At 48.0% G+C, this 18,390-nt stretch overlaps 1 protein-coding gene across 2 annotated transcripts in view; it reads right to left on the bottom strand.

Annotated features, from left to right (window-relative positions):
• CCPG1 (cell cycle progression 1) overlaps positions 1–18,390 on the bottom strand; it is a 436,684-nt gene that overhangs the window by 165,418 nt on the left and 252,876 nt on the right. For both annotated transcript variants that reach the window (XM_085644140.1, XM_085644141.1), the window contains exon 5: positions 2,205–2,412. In XM_085644140.1, coding sequence (XP_085500266.1) covers positions 2,205–2,412 — 208 coding nt within the window. The remainder of the gene's footprint in view (positions 1–2,204; positions 2,413–18,390) is intronic.

Below are 18,390 nucleotides of genomic sequence, written 5' to 3'. Positions count from 1 at the left end.
TATGATTCATGAGCCCAGCTGACATGGTGGAAAAGCTGCGTACAAATGGCCAAGATAGTTTAGGAAACCTTGTTTTAAAAGCGAAGCATATAATGGTGATCTACACACAAATGGAAATCCACTATCGTGAGAGTAACTTGCACATGAAGCAGAATGTGAACCAAAATGCAACTTTTTGCCTTTATTTTTTAACTATTATTAGAAGAAGCAAACTGCTGGTTGTTTAAGCTTGCACACTGAGCTTACTTGCAAACAGAGTTGTTGCACGTCTTCTATGCACATTGCCTCAGCTGAAGTGCACACATTTTCATTGCCACACACAGAAGAAAACAATTAGAGGGCACATTGATCGCCAGCTACTTGGAGGATAACCAAACTCTCTGTGGAAGCACAAGGTTTTTGCCAAATAAAAAGTTGTAATCAGGTGAGCCAAAATATGGTCGAAGCCACTGTCCTGCTCTGTAATACTTCTGAAAGTTCCTTTTTTTTTACCACATCATGTCAAAGAATAGCTTCATTGTAAAGCCAGGCCAAAAACTGCACCCCTTTTTGGGTTTTTAACTCAACAAGAACAGATTAATAAGGCATTCATGCTTGATAATGGCTCCCTTACAAAACTGCAAAGCAAAAGCAGTGAGCAGAACACGTTATTCAAATTCAGTCACACCACCTTGAAAAGTATGGCTGACAGCCACATACTTCCTCAGTTGATCACTCCATTCCCTTACATTCTCTGGAACCTGCCAGTACTTCTCCAACAGATCTTCTTTGTAACCAAAGAAAAGGAGGAAAATAGAATACAACATTAAAATAGATTTTAAGAAAGCGTATTGCTTTGGTGTCAATAGGGAAAGCGTTGTGCTCTTCAAATCTTTATGAAGAAGCATTATGCCAAGAAAAATAAGCATTACTGACCTGCTTTATAACGAGAACCAGTTGCAGAATCTAATCTCAGGCAGAAAAGGAGGGGGTGAGCACGTTCTCACTCAACCCAGGTTCAGAATAAAAGATGGCATTTTCATTTTCAAACAGTTTTTACTGGCTATTTTAAAACGTTAACTAATTATCCTACTGAATGACTTAATTTCATTTGCATCAAGTACCCAACACACAGGGCAGGTGAAACAAAGTAACAAAAAGGGGACATGCAGTAGGAATTTGGACTATCTGGAAACGTTTAGAATTAAAGTTAAAAAAAGTCAATCTGAAAAAAACTCGAGGAGTTTAATCACAACTTGATGTGCATGACGGGGGAACTATGTGTAAGCATGCTCAAGTTCAAAAGACGCAGTAGATGATCCTCAATACAAGGAAATGCTCTACAAGAATGCAATGGAGCTTGATGCTTTTTTCTCTATTAGTAGATAACACCCCAGTCTTGGCATGTACAAACACACAACATTGTTCAGAGTAAGAACATGCAGCTATTTTAAGAAATGAGAACACATCCTCCGTAAAGAATTGACACTAGAAAAAGGATTGGGCAGGTTGACTTTTGTGTGGCGTGAAGGTCAAGTTTACATACAGTTGCGCTCAAAGAAAACCAAAGACCATGAAAACAACTATTCCACCCAGTACATGCTCTTTGTAACAACCAAAACAAAACAAAAATATATCCATCATGTAAATGACATTCTGCATAACATTGCGCAATTTGCTCAAGTCCATTAAGGGTTAATAATAAGGGAAAATTTGTGTTTTCTCAAGTCCCAGAGCAAATTTCATAGTAGTCAGTGGATCACATATCACACCTTTAATGCACTTTCTCGTCTCACAGTGGTGGAAGTTTGCAAACTTGTTCTACACAATCCTATCTGAAATGTGTTTACTTTTGACTTTTTTGTCTTGCAGATCACTGCAAAGGATTCAGAATAATGTCACACATGCATGTAGACGGGCATGTCTGTATATTCCTACGGACGCTTCAATATAAAGGAATAGAGAACGAAAATGGTATGCTGTAATTAGGGCAATGTTTATATATGAGCCTTTGGCTAGCATGCCACAGCATTCTCAATGCACATTTTGATTACTACACAAAATAGGCTTTTCAGGTCACACGTGCTTTGAAATAAATCAAAGTACCTAAATGCATCGGTATGATGCCTGAAAATCAAAGTTAGAAATGCAAATACTTCCATTAATACTTCTGCCCCGCCAGAAGTCTCCAATCTGAACCTTCTTTGTATAGTAGGGCCTCTTACCAGTTTCTGGTTGACTGAATGCATATTGGCTGCTGGAAGAAGAGCCTAGGTTCAAATCCTCACTGTCATCTGCGTTCTCATCCACAGCATCATCAAATTCTTGGGAGCCAACTTCTTCCACCTTGGGTGCCTCAAGGGTAACAATATCAGAATCATCGCTGGTGGTACCAATACACACACTGTCATCAGGTAATTTTTCCTCCACAAGCTAATAAAATAATTGAAACGGGGTTACATGGAGAATGATATGTGCTTTTTATAACAGGAAATTTAAATCAGAAGGGTAACCTTCACCTCATATGAGCACACCATTTAAATCACTTAGGAATGACCTACTACTACACAGACAATGAGAAGCAGTGTTCTTTCTTTAAAGCACAAGTAGACCTATTTTAGCACACAAGAAAAGCAAAGAACAGAGCAGCATGCATTAAAGAAATGTCAGGTTTTACCAGTCTGCATAGAGGTGAAGTTGTGTTCTATTGTTCTGCTAATTAAAAAAAAAACTGACTTATAAAAAAAAAGGAGATTTTCAGATGTGGTTATGTGTTGTATAAACTAATAACATGAAATAGTTTAGTTTATCTTGCATTAAGATGTTTGATGAATTTATGAGAGCGATGATTTTAAATTATATATTTGATCAACATTTATTTACAAAAGCATTACAAAAGGATTATGTTACTTACCCACTAAGCATCTGTTCCTGGCATGTAGAGCTGTAGATTCACATGCTTTACATACTCCTGCCATCTAGTGTTGGGTCCGGATGTTTGTAAGTTGTTTTTCTTCGAAGAAGACTTTCTCAGTCACAAGGTAAGGTGACTCCTCCTTTCGGTGATAGTGCGCATGGGCATCGACTCCATTGTTAGATTGTTTTCCCACAAGAGGATGAGAATGGAGTAAGCGAGTGTAGTACAGGGAAGTCGATGGGTATATAATAAAAATAATGAGAACTGCAACAATTACAGGTGCCCGGGGAGGTGGGAGGGTGCATGTGAATCCACAGCTCTACATGCCAAGAACAGATGCTTACTGGGTAAGTAACACAATCTGTTTGAGGCATGTGTGCTGTAGATACACATGCTAGCATAGACTATATTGCAATATTCTCCCAAATCGGGGGCTAACCGGTACGTGTTGCTGTTTGAAAAAGTATCTTTAGCACTGCTTACCCTAATTTGGCTTGCTGATGTGCTAAGACAGCCACACAATAGTGTTTAGTAAACGTGTAGGGTGTGGACCATGTTGCTGCTTTACAAATGTCAGCTATATAAATGTTACCTAAAAAGGCCATAGATGCTTCTATTTTACGAGTGGAATGTGGTCTAGGCAGTATTGATAAAGTTTTTTTAGCTTTAACACAGCAAGTTTGAATGCATTTAACAATCCATCTTGAAATACCAGATTTAGATATAGGATTGCCCTTTTGAGGTGTAGCAAATGCAACAAACAGCTGTTTAGTCTTACGAAAACCTTTTGTTCTTTCAATATAGTACATTAATGCTCTTCTGACATCAAGTGTGTGAAGAGCTCTTTCTGCTACAGAATCAAGCTGAGGGAAAAACACAGGTAACTCAACTTATTGGTGATATGAAAAGCAGAAGCCACTTTTGGAAGGAATTTTGGGTTGGTGCGAAGAACTACTCTATCGTTATGAAGCTGATAGAAGGATCCTTCTAAGGTTAATGCATGTAGTTCACCAACTCTCAATGAAGTGAAAGCAATGAGAAAGGCAACTTTCCATGAGAGAAACTGTACCAGACAGTTGTGTAATGGCTCAAAGGGTGGACCCAGGAGTGGGTGTCTGACTTCTCCATGGTTCCGAGTGAGAAGGCTGGAATGGAGATGCAGCTTTTGATGTGGGACTTCTGATAGTTCCAAGAGTGTGGTGAACCATGGTTGAGGGGCCCAAGTGGGAGCCACAAAAATCAGTGTGAGTGATGTTTGCCTGAGCTTCCGAACCAGAAATGGAAGAAGAGGGGGAGGAGGAAAAGCGTAGGCAGATATCCCTGACCAATTCATCCAAAGGGCATTATCTTTGGATAGAGGGTGTGGGAACCTGGAGGCGAAATTTGGGCATTTTAAGTTGTCCACTGTGGCAAACAGATCTATTTGTGGGAATCCCCATTCTTGAAAGTATAGAAGGAGAACTTGGGGATGAAGTTCACACTTGTATATTTGTTGCCGCATCCTGTTGAGGAGGTCAGGCATTTGATTGTTCACTCCTGTAGGTGCTCTGTCAGAAGATGAATTCTGTGATAGATTGCCCAACACCAATTGGTTTGAGAGAGGCATGACAGTTGCAGAGTGTGTGTCCCTCTCTGTTTTTGTACATAGTACATAGCTGTCATATTGTCGGTGCGGACTAGGTTGACTTTCTCTATGAGGTGAGACCTAAAAGCTTTCAGTGCTAGATACACAGCTAGGAGCTCTAGATAGTTGATGTGGAGACTTTTGCACTTGTCCCATAGACCGTGAATTATCAAATTGTGGAGATGGGCACTCCAACCTGTGAGATGCGTCTGCTGTTTGCACGATCTGTGAAACAGGGTCGATGAGGGGCCGTCCTTTTGATACGTTTTGTGTGTTCCACCACTGCACAGACCGATGAGTGCGGCTTTCTGTTAATTGACCCGGAGACTGATTCCACTGACATGCTAAGCATTCTTGTAGAGGACGCATGTGTAACCTATTGCAATAAATGATGACATCATTCCTAACAGTTGCATGAAAGTCCTGACTGCTAAGTATTGATTGATCTGAAACTGTAGTAGCAGAGTTTGAATATTTCGAATTATGGATGCAATGGGAGATGCTAGAGCTATGCAAGTGTCTCTCCCTATTAGGACTGCATTTATGAAGGCTGAAGATGAGACTTCTGCGCATTGACCGTGAAACCCAAGTGGTGGAGTAGATCTAATGTAGTGCGAGTGTGTGTGCTTGCTTTGATGAGCCAGTCGTCTAGGTATGGGAAGACATGAATCAGTTGTCTTCTGAGATGTACTGCTAGATATTTTGTGAACACTCTGGGAGCAGTAGTTATGGGAGTACTTTGAAATGATAGTGTTTTCCTGTTCTTACAAATTTCAGATATTTGCAATGTGCTGGGTGAACCGAATTGCGAAAGTATGCGTCATAAGTGTAGACATAAAATCGCCTTTTTGTAGAAGTGGAAGTACTAGTTGAAGCGTGACCATGTGGCAGTATTCTGACAGTATGTACAGATTTAACATCCTTAAGTTTAAAATAGGTCTTTAGGTGCCATCCTTTTTAGGGATTGAAAAGTACAGAGAGTAAACTCCTGAACCTTGGTATTGTAACAGAACTGGTTCTATAGCTCCTTTTGTTAAAGGAGCTTGTAACTCTTGTTTGAGGAGCTGCAGGTGCTCGGACGAGAGTTTGTGAGTTCGAGGTGATATATTGGGAGGATTGCTGGTGAGCTCCAGGCATTAACTATGTTGGATGTCTAGCACTCATTTGTCTGATGCTATGGATTGCCAAATGGGGAGAAATTGGTGAAGTCTTCCTCCGACAGGTGTTAAATGATCGGGGGAAGTGTAGGCAAGTTTCTGTTTATTGAAGGAAGGAGAGTTACCAGTTGGCATGCGCTTTAAAGTTGTTTTCTCTGTGTTCTCTTCTATAGAAGCCTCTAGAGCAAGAGGGTTGTGTATTTGACTTATACGAGGAAGCTGAGGTCTTTGAATTTACTCTCTTACGAGCACTGGAGACTACTAGTGAGTCTAAGGGTAGCTGTCCTTTAATAAAAATAGGATCAGATGGTGGAGGCTTGTATTTTTTGTCAAACCTAGGTGTTAAAATGCACGCACGCACAGGGTCCTTAAATATCTCATCTGCATGTCTCATCATGCCTTTTAACATGGGTAGACACCGACTAGTCTTATGTGAAGACCCTAGTGTCTCTAATAAAAAGTCAAAAGGGTGGTGTGGTGAGCAAAAGAATGATGAATTAAACCCAGATCCTTGTGACTGGGGGTGAATGTTTGCATTGTCCAGCATTCTGTCCATCAATTGTTTCCTTTGCATATGTCGCCCTAAGTGGGAAGGGTATGCCCAGACGTGGGTCCGGTGCTCACTACACCACTGGATTCAAGCTAGCCTAGCTGATGAAGGGTGATGCCCAGAAACCGGTCCCAGGATGCTTGTTTCCAGTCCAGGGAGGACCTGCCTTGGCAGTCCGTGCTGGACTGTTCCCACAAGGAATAGGGTCATGACTGATTTGCATATGGCTGGGTCCAAACTGGGGTGGTGTGGTGAGCAAATGAATGATGGATTAAACCCAGATCCTTGTGACGGGGGGTGAATGTTTGCATTGTCCAGCATTCCGTCCATCAATTGTTTCTTCTAATAAAAAGTCTTCATCCTAAGACTCTTTATGTAATGTAACTCCATGATAAGCTGCTGCCCTTGAAATTATCTCTTGATAAGCTACAATATCATCTGCAGGTGATGGCTTTGCAGGGTATAAATCTGGATCATTATCCATGGGTGGATCAATATTATAGTCGTCCCATGGATCTGCTGGTAAATTACCATTGTCGTCGTCATCATCATCATCCTGTAAATCAGGTTGTGTATGAGGAAACCCCTGAGGTGTTATGTGTTGTGGATCTGAGCCTGGCAGCTTTGATAATGGTGAAGATGGTGGCGGTGGAGGGGATGGCAAAGTCAGGTGAATAGGACTTGTAGCTATGTCCTTTTTCTGCTTGAGAGAAGTCTTATAACCAGTGTCCTCTGAACTGACTTTCCTTTTGGAAGATGTTTTAGCTAAAATGTGTCCAGTATCTGGATTAATGTATAGCTTTTTCTGTTTAGGGTCTAATCTTTCTTTCATAACTTAACTTCCAGGACTGGTTCTGGGGACTTTAGATCATTTTCGATTTTGGTATTGAAGGTTTCGGTGCCGAACAGGACTTGTCCTTTTTGTCCTTCGAAGCGGAAGGTTTCGGCTCCGAACCGGACTTGTCTTTCAGAGCAGAAGGTTTCTGATCCGAAGACTATCTGTCTCAACTTGATCCCAAGCCGGAAGGCTTGACTGGTTGTTCTGGTGCCAGGCCTGAGGGCGGGGCGTAGGAAACATCACCTCTGTGCCGACCAAGGCCTGAAGGCAGAGGTGGTGCCGAAACCTTATGTTTGGTGGAAGGGAGTTTATGGGGTAAAAGGGCTTTAGTACTCACGGCACCCTGTCCCAGTGGAATGTCCTCCAATTGCAATTCGATTTCCAGCTCGGAATCCGATTCTGGAACAGAAAAGGTTTCCTCTTCTTCCGCCGCTGTCGCTACTTCCTGTTTGGATTCTTCTCCGATGATATCTGGAGTACTTTGGATGCTTTAACGCTGCATTTCCTTTTATCAAGCCAGAAAAGTCTTTTTCGATCGGAACGACCAACAAGCCTCACAATCTTCTCCCTTGTGCTCCAGTGAGAGGCACAGCTTGCAGACTTTACATAGGTCGGTGCGAGGGTACTCGGAGTGGCACAGAGTACAGAATTGAAATGGAGTCCGTTCCATCGGCAGAAGGATGGACCAACGCAGCTACGCACGAAGGCTGCCCACGATGTTTTCGACCGAAGGTGGAGAGTTTCCCAATCTAATTGATATGCAGAGAATAGGGAAAAGTGTACGATAATACCGTCAATGGTACAGTGGATTGTGCACCGATGGGAACCTGAAGGACGGTTTCGAACCAGAGCGCAGCAAAACACGTCCGAACTCGATAGCGGAAAGAAAACAATCTAACAATGGAGTAGATGCCCATGCACACTATCACAGAAAGGAGGAGTCACCTCACCTTGTGACTGAGAAAGACTTCTTCGAAGAAAAGAACGAATTACTTACCTTCAGTAACGATAAATCTGTGAGAGACATTTATTAGTTATAGATTCCTTACCTTAAATTACCCCCAGGCGTCAGACTGGATCCGGAGAATTTATCTCTTAGCAGTACCCCTGCACATCGGAAAGTGGCGTTGCTCGACTCCGCATCCGTCGTCGTGGTCGCCGGGATGACGTCGCGGTGCCTACTTAGATGCCGACCCTGCGCACGGACGTCAGTTCTGACATGACTTTCCACGCCAGAAGGGCAGAGCCATAAAAGACACTGGCCACTGGTGCACCACAACTCGGGCCCTGCAAAGGAGTCCCAATCCCTAGAAGTCAGTTCGCAGAGCGGGGAGGATGGGTGGGGCGGTAAGGAATCTGTAACTAATAAATGTCTACTACAGATACATCCTGTACCTGTAACTTATTCATCTGGAAGAGAATATTAGTTATAGATTCCTTACCTTAGAATAGATACCCCAGCCATACCAACCCCTGAGGAGGGTCTGCAAACCAAGTTCACACCAGAAAGTCCTGGAGGACAGAATTGGCAAAGTAGCCGTCCCTCCGGACTTGACATTCCCGGCAGTAAGGCCTGGTGAACGTGTGCACAGATGCCCACGTGGCCGCCCGGCAGATGTTGATAAGTGGGACTTCACGTGACAAAGCAGTAGCTGCTGCCGCAGCCCCACTGGAGGATCCTTTAAAACGTAACTAATCTTTACACAAAGGACAACCCATCTCGAGATGGTACCCTTTCAGACAGCCTGACCTTTCTTGGCCCCCACATAGGCAACGAAGAGTTGATCGTACACCCACAAAACTTTAGTGCAGTTAAGGTAGGACAGCGCACATTTTGGGTCCAGACGGTGGAGTCTCTCCTCCTCCTTGGAAGGGTGCGGAGGTGGAAAAAAGGTGGGCAGAGTGATAGTTTGTCCTATGTGAAAAGGAGTAACTACTTTAGGACGGAACGAGGGTCTTGTCCTAAGCAGCACTTTGTCCAGATGCACAGAGAAGAAAGGGGGCTTAGAAGAAAGAGCCTGAAGCTCACTCACTCTGTGAGCAGAGGTGATGGCAACATGAAAAGCAGGCTTCAGAGAAAGGAGCCTAAGCGGACAGTTGTGAAAAGGCTGGAAGGGAGCACACATAAGATAAGTCGAGACCAGATTCAAGTCCCACTGAGGCATTATGAAAGGAGATGTAGGAAGGAGGTGAATAATTCCCTTAAAACTATTAACAATAGGGGACTTGGGGGCGCTAGAGGGCGCACTGCGGAATGGCTGGCTGAGAAAGGCAGCTCCGCCGGGCGGAAGACAATTCGCGGCCTTTCGCCCCCATAAACCACCCCAACGACAACGAAAACGGCGAGTATGGATGTCGGAAGCCTCGGTGCCTAAGGAAATGAAGTTGCGGGGCTGCCCCGGCGACGTAGCAGGGCATTTTCAGCGAAAAAGTGGACGGGGACCGGAGAGCCGACACAAGATGGCCGCGCCCGCTGCCGGGAACTGCCGCCGCCTCTGAACGACCGACAACCGGCCCGCAGCTGCCCAGATCTGCCGTGGTGTGCAAAGTGGAACGCCGCCAACGAAGCGCTGGTGAAAATTGAAGGTGAGCCCTGGGGCGCTTGAAACGCACGGACACATAGCGTGTATGCTGGCGGCCACAAAATGGCGGAGGGGCTTACTTGCGGACCCGAGCCATAGCGAGGGCGGGAGCCGGATGATCATCGCTCCACCGGGATCAACAGACGCACGACGGATGGCCACTGGCGGGGTATGACGAGGACAATACCCGGGAACACGCACACCAACGCGGTTATACGGCGGATTCAGCAGCGAGGGAGGGACGGGAGCGAAAACGACGTTGCCGGAAGGCCGATGCTGGCTGGTGAGGAATGTGAGACCTGTCCCTCCTGGAGCGGTACCCCATAGCGCCACATAGCTGGTCGCTACCGCGCCGGCCACGGTCTGGAGTGTTCCACCGCTGGTCAACACGCCTCCGTATGTCGCAGCAGCCGGACCACATTGGCAGCGGTGGCCGAAGTTAGCGAGGCTGGTGGGGGTGACGCACCTATCGACAACCGCTGGATGGCTGTTGCGTGGACTGGCTGCCCCGTCCGCCTGCCCGCCGCAAGCGTGAAGATAGCCAAGTACCGCGCTGACCCATAGACCCACAGCACCAAGACACTGGCGGCTGCCATGGGTAAAACGGACAAACACCAATCCAAGCTGCAGTTCGAGACCCGCAAACAAGGCAAAAATAGCGTGACCGCCCCAGAAGCTGAGGGAGATCGAGACGCGTCTGAAGGCTCGGGAATGGAGGCTGTCCTGAAGGCGATCCAGCAGAGCCTACAAGAAATGAACAACAAACTGGACAACGTGATGCTGAGGGTAGACACCATGGCGGCAAAGCTTGAGAAGCATGATGGACGGCTGACGGAAGCGGAGCACAGGATCTCAAAAGTGGAAGACGACTCCATGGCTACGTTGAAAATGTGCAGTGGTCACGACAAAGCGCTTGAGACCCTGCGAGCGAAGGTGGAGGACCAGGAAGCTAGATCCAGGAGGAACAACATACGCATTTCTGGCCTCCCGGAGTCCACAAACACTGGGAAGATGGAGACCTATGTGGAGACATTACTAAAAGAACTCTTCGGGGCCGATAAATTCTCACCTGTCTTCCTTGTTGAGCGGGCTCATAGGTCACTGGCACCGACGCCTAAACCGGGAGCTGCCCCGCGCATGATAATAGCGAGGATGTTGAATTACAGAGACAGAGACACAGCTCTCAGGATGGCCAGGGAAATGGGCAAAATCACACATCAAGGAAATAACCTGGAATTTTACCCAGACCACACTGTGGCAGTACAGATGGCCCGCAAGGAATTTACCCCCGTGAAGAAAAAATTACGAGACTTGGGACTAGAGTATGCGATGCTATACCCAGCAAAACTGAAGATCATGTCAGCGGGTAAGCCGATAATACTCCCAACAGTGCAGGCGGCGCAGGAATATGTCAAGAAGCTGGGAAAGAGGATGGAATCGCAGGGAAGGACCGATCGAACCAGCGACGTTGAATGACTACTGGACACGCTGGACCACGTGCGACGACGAATGTAAGATCTACTCTACACCCGGTTGTAGGTATACACTAACTGTTGTGCGCCACAGGGCAGACTGCGATTGATGTGACGCTGGACGTCCAGTGTGAAGTCGGGCGACCCGGCTCTCCTACTGAGTGTGGGAGTGGGAACAGATGGCACACTCCCTGCCTGGAACAGTTGATCGGTTGCGACGGAGGTGTCCCCTATCGCAGTGAGTAAAGTCAACGCATTGGGAATGAGGAGATTGGTGGTCATAGACTTGCGGTTATGATGGGGTACACAACGCACATGCACAAGTGGAGTGCTGGCGCAACGGCGCGAGACACTGGGTGGCGCTAGTCTCTTGGGAAGTGGCGACCCACCGATAACAGGGAGATACAACCCGGCGGGGAGAGTCGGCGGTAAAGCGGACTTACAGGTGTGCACCGGGATGTTGGACAATTGGGACACGGTGCGCTTATGCATGGACGGCCGGGCCGGAGGACATGATTGCGAAAGTATATGGGGTGGGGGAGGGGATAGAAGTCAACATGCAAATTAATCAATATTCACGCTTCAAACTTCTGCCCACATCCACTATGTGGATGGCGATGTGTGAACCTGGCGACACCCCCCGGAGGGTGCGCCCCACTTCGAAGTTAATTACACTACAGTTAAAGTTACAGTTAATTTTGGGATGGCTTTGGCAAAGTTCGGGGGCTAAAGTGGGTGGGGGGAGGGTGGGGGACTTGGACTCTAACCGACTACAACCTCTGTGTCTGAGAGGCATGGCGAACTCCTTGGCAAGGTACTGTCACATATATAATGATTGCACTCAATGTATGCCGCTGTTGCATTCACCTAACACGGGGTATACACCAGTGCACTCACGATATGGAACCCTGACTGAACATCTAGCGTGGATCATCCATCACCCTATACAAACGCATGTCACGTAGGGACTCGCTGAAATTAATCACTTGGAACGTGAGAGGGCTGGGCAACCCTAAGAAAATTAGGCAACTGTTTGCTTACTTTGATAGGCTGCGAATTAACATTGTTTTCTTGCAGGAAACACATTTGGGTCGAAACGGCACTTCCACACTGGGGGTTAAATGGGCTGAATCGGTCACTCACTCTAACTACTCCTCTTACTCCAGGGGAGTGAGCATATTGATTAGGAAAGGTACGGGCTTTGACATTACTGACGTTCATAGGGACACGGCGGGGAGGTGCGTGGCGATAGCTGGCAAGATTCGAAGGCAACAGCTCCTATTAGTAAACACATATGGCCCCAATGTGGATGATCCGGGGTTTTTTAGAAAGGTATGGGAAACCATCACGAACATGCAGGCGCCTCACGTTATTTGGGGAGGGGATTTCAATGTCACGTTACAAGATGCGCTAGATAGAGCGGCACACACTGCGGAACAGCATGGGAACGCCAGAATAATGTTACGGGATGCAATGGAAGACCTACACATGGTAGATCTGTGGAGGGCGCGTAACTCGGGAGTAACGACAGCGACACACATAAACGCGGCGAATAACAGTTGGTCCAGGATAGATTACTGGCTGGGCACGCAAGACGTACTCTCCTGGGTGCTTGATGTTGTTCACTTACCCCGAACACTATCGGACCACAACCCGGTGCTTTTGGAGGTGGAGGTCCCACACTACGACCCACCGCCTTTCGCCTGGCGTTTTAACGCAGCGGCGCTAAGAGACCCTGTCTACGTTAATACCATACAGGAGGCAATAGGAGACTACTTTGACCTCAACAGCCCAACAACGGAAGACCCGGGTTTGTTATGGGAGGCCTTTAAGGCTACAATCAGGGGAGTCTGCCTCAGTACAACCTCGGGCATCCTCAGAGTTCTACGACGGCAACTGCACACACGCGAACAGGCCATTCGCACACTGGAACAGTCATACACCCAAACGGGAGACACCAAAATCTTGGGGGAAATCCAGGTACTACTGACAGAACATGCTAAACTTGCTACTGAAGAGCTGCAATATGTGTCTAAGCGAGCTACAGCAAGAAGATATGGGGAAGGAGGTAGGCCTGGCAGGGAACTAGCCTCAAAGATATGCGCAGGCAAAACACCACAAAATATCACGTCCATAACTACTGACACCGGGGAGGTGATCTCAGACACCAAGGGTATACTGCAGGAATTCATGAACACATACGGCACACTATACAAGGCGCACCCCTCACCGTCACAGGCTGAGTTATTGAAATACATGGAGGACATAGAGATGGCATGGCTGGCTGATGGACATAGGAAGTACTTGGAACGCCCGGTAACTGTAGAAGAAGTCACAGACACCATTAGGCGCTTACCTAACAATAAAGCACCAGGGCCGGATGGCTTTGTAGCGGAATTCTATAAGGCATACGCTGACCTACTCGCCCCGCATTTAGTGAACCTGTACGGAGCGGCACATGAAGCCCAAACACTGCCGGCATCAATGAGGGAAGCCTTGCTCATTGCGTTGCTGAAACCGGGCAAAGAAATAGATAAATGTGACTCATACCGTCCTCTATCATTGTTAAATGTAGACACAAAAATCATAGCTAGTCTGCTGGCAGACAGACTTAAACCGCTTATGCCGCTGTTGATCAGACCTGACCAGTCGGGTTTTATTCCGGACAGGGCCACCACACACAACACACGCACACTGTTCGCATTAGCACACTATTTGGATCCGGAAACGAAAGCTGTGGCAGTGCTCCTAGACGCTGCTAAAGCGTTCGACACTATAGGTTGGCCCTTTATCCACGCAGTGCTGGTCCGCATGGGCTTCCCGTGGATCTTTCAAAGATGGATAGCTATGCTGTACACAAACTTGACAGCACGCATAAGAGTAAACAGATACATCTCAGACCCCATACAAATCTGCAGAGGCACTCGGCAAGGGTGCCCGCTCTCACCGATGCTTTTCGCTTTAGTGCTGGAGCCCCTAGCCTGCAAAATCCGGCAGCATTACCATCACTCGGCGATTCAAATGCCCTCTCGACCCATCCACATCTCACTCTACGCGGATGACATGGTGTTATATGTTAAACACCCTGACCAGCACCTGAATCCGCTTCTGAGAGAGTATATAAAGTTTGGTCACCAGGCAGGTTTGCAGATAAACTGGGCTAAATCCCTTGTATTGGCGCTAACAGACAGCACAAGACCGACCACATTAGATTATCCCTTAGAGTGGCATGAGGAACCCACCAAATATCTGGGCATATGGTTCCATAGAGACCCCGAATTGGTAATCAGGACGAACTACGGGCGGGCGATTGCGGCCCTGGAAGACAAAATTAAAAAATGGAACAGGCTTCCGCTGTCCTTGGCGGACAGGGCAGCGATTGTGAAAATGGTACTGCTGCCGAAATTCCTATATTTGTTTAACAATATTCCTATAAAACCTCCCGCTGCTGTCTTCCGCAACATCAAGGCGCTAGTCCTTGGTTTGCTATGGGCAGGCAAACAGGCGAGGATGGAATTACGCACAATGACACTGCCATACGCGAGGGGGGGGTTCAAAGTTCCAGACTTCTACCTATATTACCTATGCGCTCAGGCGCAGTACGCGCACTTCTGGTACCACGAAGTGCCCTTCCTGACACACGTGGCGGTGGAGGCGGGAGACGCCGACCCGGTCCCTTTGCCCAGTATGCTCACGCATAAGCGCACCAGGCTACACGATCGTGATATTAACCCAGTTAACACGACCACAGAAGCATGGAGACTCCTGGGCAGGGAAGCCGGCTGCTTACCGCTATATGCACCCACGCTCCCGCTAGCGCATCACCCAGCCCTCTCGGTAACACAAGAAAGGGTTGGCATGGATCTGTTCCGGCGGGCCGGAATAGACACGTTGGGGGACCTGTACACAAATGGCGAATTCCAGACACTTGATAAGTTGCAATACATCAGCAATCCAACTCCGCTGTTCAGTTTTAACTTCTATAGACTGCAGAGAGCACTGCGGGAACACTACCCGACACATCCGGAGGAACCACCTACCCTGGAACCTCTACAACTACTCCTGACTACACCCAAAGCATCGCACCTGGTCTCCAAACTATATGCTAGTATACAAGGGGCGGTAGGGACCAACACACACAAGGCCAGGGACAGATGGAGCGCGGGACTAACAGAACCCCTGACGGATGTGGAGTGGGATTCTGCGTGCATGCTCACGGGAATGCTAACTCCCAACGGGAACTTGAAAATTATACACTACAAGTATTTGCATCAAGTGTACCACACACCTCAGAGGCTTTACAAACATGGCTTGCGAGATGATTCAAAATGCTGCAGGTGTGGTCAGGAGGATGCGGATTTCATGCATCTAGCATGGCACTGTCGTAGAGTGGCGGGATATTGGGAACGGGTCGTGGAGGTTTTGAGTGAGATGCTGGGGGTTGGCGTGCAGTGCGAGGCGAAGGTCTGTCTGCTGGGTATTACTCCACATCTGAAAGCTTTGAGGCGTAGATTCTGTGCTGTGGCGCTGCTGCTGGCTAAAAGAAGGGTGTCGCTTCACTGGCATAGTAAAAGAGCGCCAGAAGTAAAACGCTGGCTTGAAGACATGGTGTACTGTCGAGATACGCTCGTCACATACGAAGAGGAGTTGCCGGGCAGCTCTAAGCCCAAAGACTATTGGGGGTACTTACGAGCCTATTTGCTTGAGCATGACACGTCAGACACAGACACGGAACTTGCGTAAGCTGAACAACTGCAAATGACAACACAGGGTGATCAGTTATGCAGTGCCGACGCTTGGGAGGGAGAATGCCGTGACGCAGAGGGGAGGTTGCAGGGGGAGACCTATAAGTTGGGGAATGTAATGTTAAGATAAGTTTCAGTTAAACACGTAAATGCGCGCACAATACACCAAAAACTGTTAAAATGTAAGACTACAGATGTACCAGACAGCGAGCGGAGCACTGACACACACCTGCATACTGTCGGTTAACACGCCGCCGGTCCGCTGGATGTCGGCTGATGGGCTGTGTACAACTAGCATTGTAGCGCAAAAACTGTAATTGCATGTAGCCGGCCCGAGGCGGATGTAGGCAAGTGCAGTATAAATGATTCTCGACATGTCGGATGTGTGTTTAAAAAGTGCAATAAAATTCTTACAATAAAAAAAAAAAAAAAAAAAAAACAATAGGGGACTTGATCCGGTAGCTGAAGAAAAGCAGAAATGGCTGCCAGATAGCCTTTAAGAGTGTCCAGAACAGAGCCCTGCTGGGCCACAGAAAAGAGAAACAAAATAACCTCAGAAAGAGGGGCAGAAAGGGGATCCACAGCCTTTGCTGTGCACCATGCCATAAACTTGTTCAATCAACAGATGTATACCATCTTAGTGGAGGGACGCCTGGCTGCCAAGATGATATTACAGACTTCGAGTGGAAGGTCAAAAGCAGTCAACTGTCACCGCTCAATCTCCTTGCAAGGAGGTGGAGGCTGGACAGGTTCTGCTGTGACAGAAGATCCTCCCGAAGGGGCAGTCTGATCGGAGGATCGATGGCCATGCTCGGGTACCAAACTCTTAGTGCCCAGTCTGGAGCCACAAGAATGACTTGGGCCCAGTCGCACTTTATCTTTTTCAGCACTCGGGGCAGAAGTGGTAAAGGCGTACAGAAGGCCCCAGCTCCACATGAGACGAAAAGCGTCGCAGAGCGAGTGCTATGTTGAAAACTCCAACGTCAGAAATGCTGACATTGCGCGTTCTCTTCAGTGGTGATCAGATCTAACCAAGGCTCTCCTCATCGCTGAAAGAGACCTGGCAGCACCTCTGAGTGAAGACGCCATTTGTGTTCTACCAGGCACCGACGGCTGAGTTTGTCCGCCCTGGCGTTCAAAGAACCGGCCAGGTGTTGAACCACCAGGGTTATACCCTGATGTTCCAGCCATGTCCAAAGGCATAGAGTCTTCTGACAAAGGGTCCACAACCCCACCCCGCCCTGTTTGTTTCAGTACCACATGGTGGTGGTGTTGTCTGTGAACACCCGCACTGCCTTCCCCTTGAGTGAGGGCAGGAATGCCTTCAGTACCAAGCTTATCGCCCGGAGCTCCAACAAGTTGATATGGAGCCCGGACTCCGCCAGAGCCCAGACTCCACCAAGTGGCCACCCCATCCCAGGAGTGATCCACCGTGAGGTCCGGGTGGGGAAGGGAGAGGGATCTGCCTCTGAGCAAATACTGGTTTGTTAACCACCAGTGCAGTTGTTGCGCAGTTCCCGCCGAGATCTGGACGTAGTTGGGAAGATTCCCCAGATGCCGTGCCCACTGGAACTTCAGGTCCCACTGCAGAGCCCGCATATGCCACCAGGCATGATCCACCAGCAGGATACAGGAGGCCATGAGACCCAGCAGCCTTATGGTCATTCTCACCGAAATCTGGGATAGAGGCTGAAACATCAGTATCATAGCCCGAATATCTTGAACTCGCTGCTCGGGAGGCTAGGCCCGAAACTGCAGTGTCCAGAATGGCCCCGATGATAAGGAGCTACTGGTAGGGAGTCAGGTGTGACTTCGGCACGTTGATGGTGAACCCCAGCGAATGCTGGAGGTCCGCCATAGTCTGGAGGTGAGATACGACAGCCTGGGGCGAGCCTGCCTTCAACAGCCAGTCGTCGAGATAGGGGAAGACTGGAATCCCTGATCTGTGCAGATGAGCTGTGACCACCGCCATCACTTTCGTGAACACCCGAGGGGCACTGGAAAGGCCAAAGAGGAGCACGGTGAACTGAAAATGCTCGTGGCCTACCGTAAAATACAAGTAACGTCTGTGGGCTGGCGGGACGGGAATATGGAAATAGGCGTCCTGCAAGTCCAACGCTACCATCCAGCCTCCAGGGTCGAGGGCAGACAGGACCTGAGCCAACGTGAGCATTTTAAACTTCTCCTTTCGGAGGAAGCAGTTGAGGGCCCTGAGGTCTAGGATAGGACACAGGCTTTTGTCCTTCTTGGGCACCAGAAAGCAGCGGGAATAGCATCCACAACCTACTTCTGGCGCGGGATCCTTTCAATAGCTCCCTTGGCCAAGAGAGCTGAAACTTCCTGGCAGAGAAGCGCCAAATAATCCTTCAACATGCGATCGAAAGACGGTGGCATGGAGGGAGGGATAGTTTTGAAGGGGAGGGAATAGCCCCTTCGGACTATCTGCAAAACTAACCTATCTGATGTGATGGTTTGCCAGTGGGGAAGGTGAGGGTGAATCCTGCCACCCATTGGCTGCTGCTGGAC

The sequence above is a fragment of the Triturus cristatus genome, chromosome 3_1 (genome assembly GCF_964204655.1).
Source record: "Triturus cristatus chromosome 3_1, aTriCri1.1, whole genome shotgun sequence".
Classification (NCBI taxonomy): domain Eukaryota; kingdom Metazoa; phylum Chordata; class Amphibia; order Caudata; family Salamandridae; genus Triturus; species Triturus cristatus.
The sequence above is the reverse complement of the archived record's forward strand: the minus strand, read 5'-3'. Positions and strand labels throughout refer to the sequence as shown.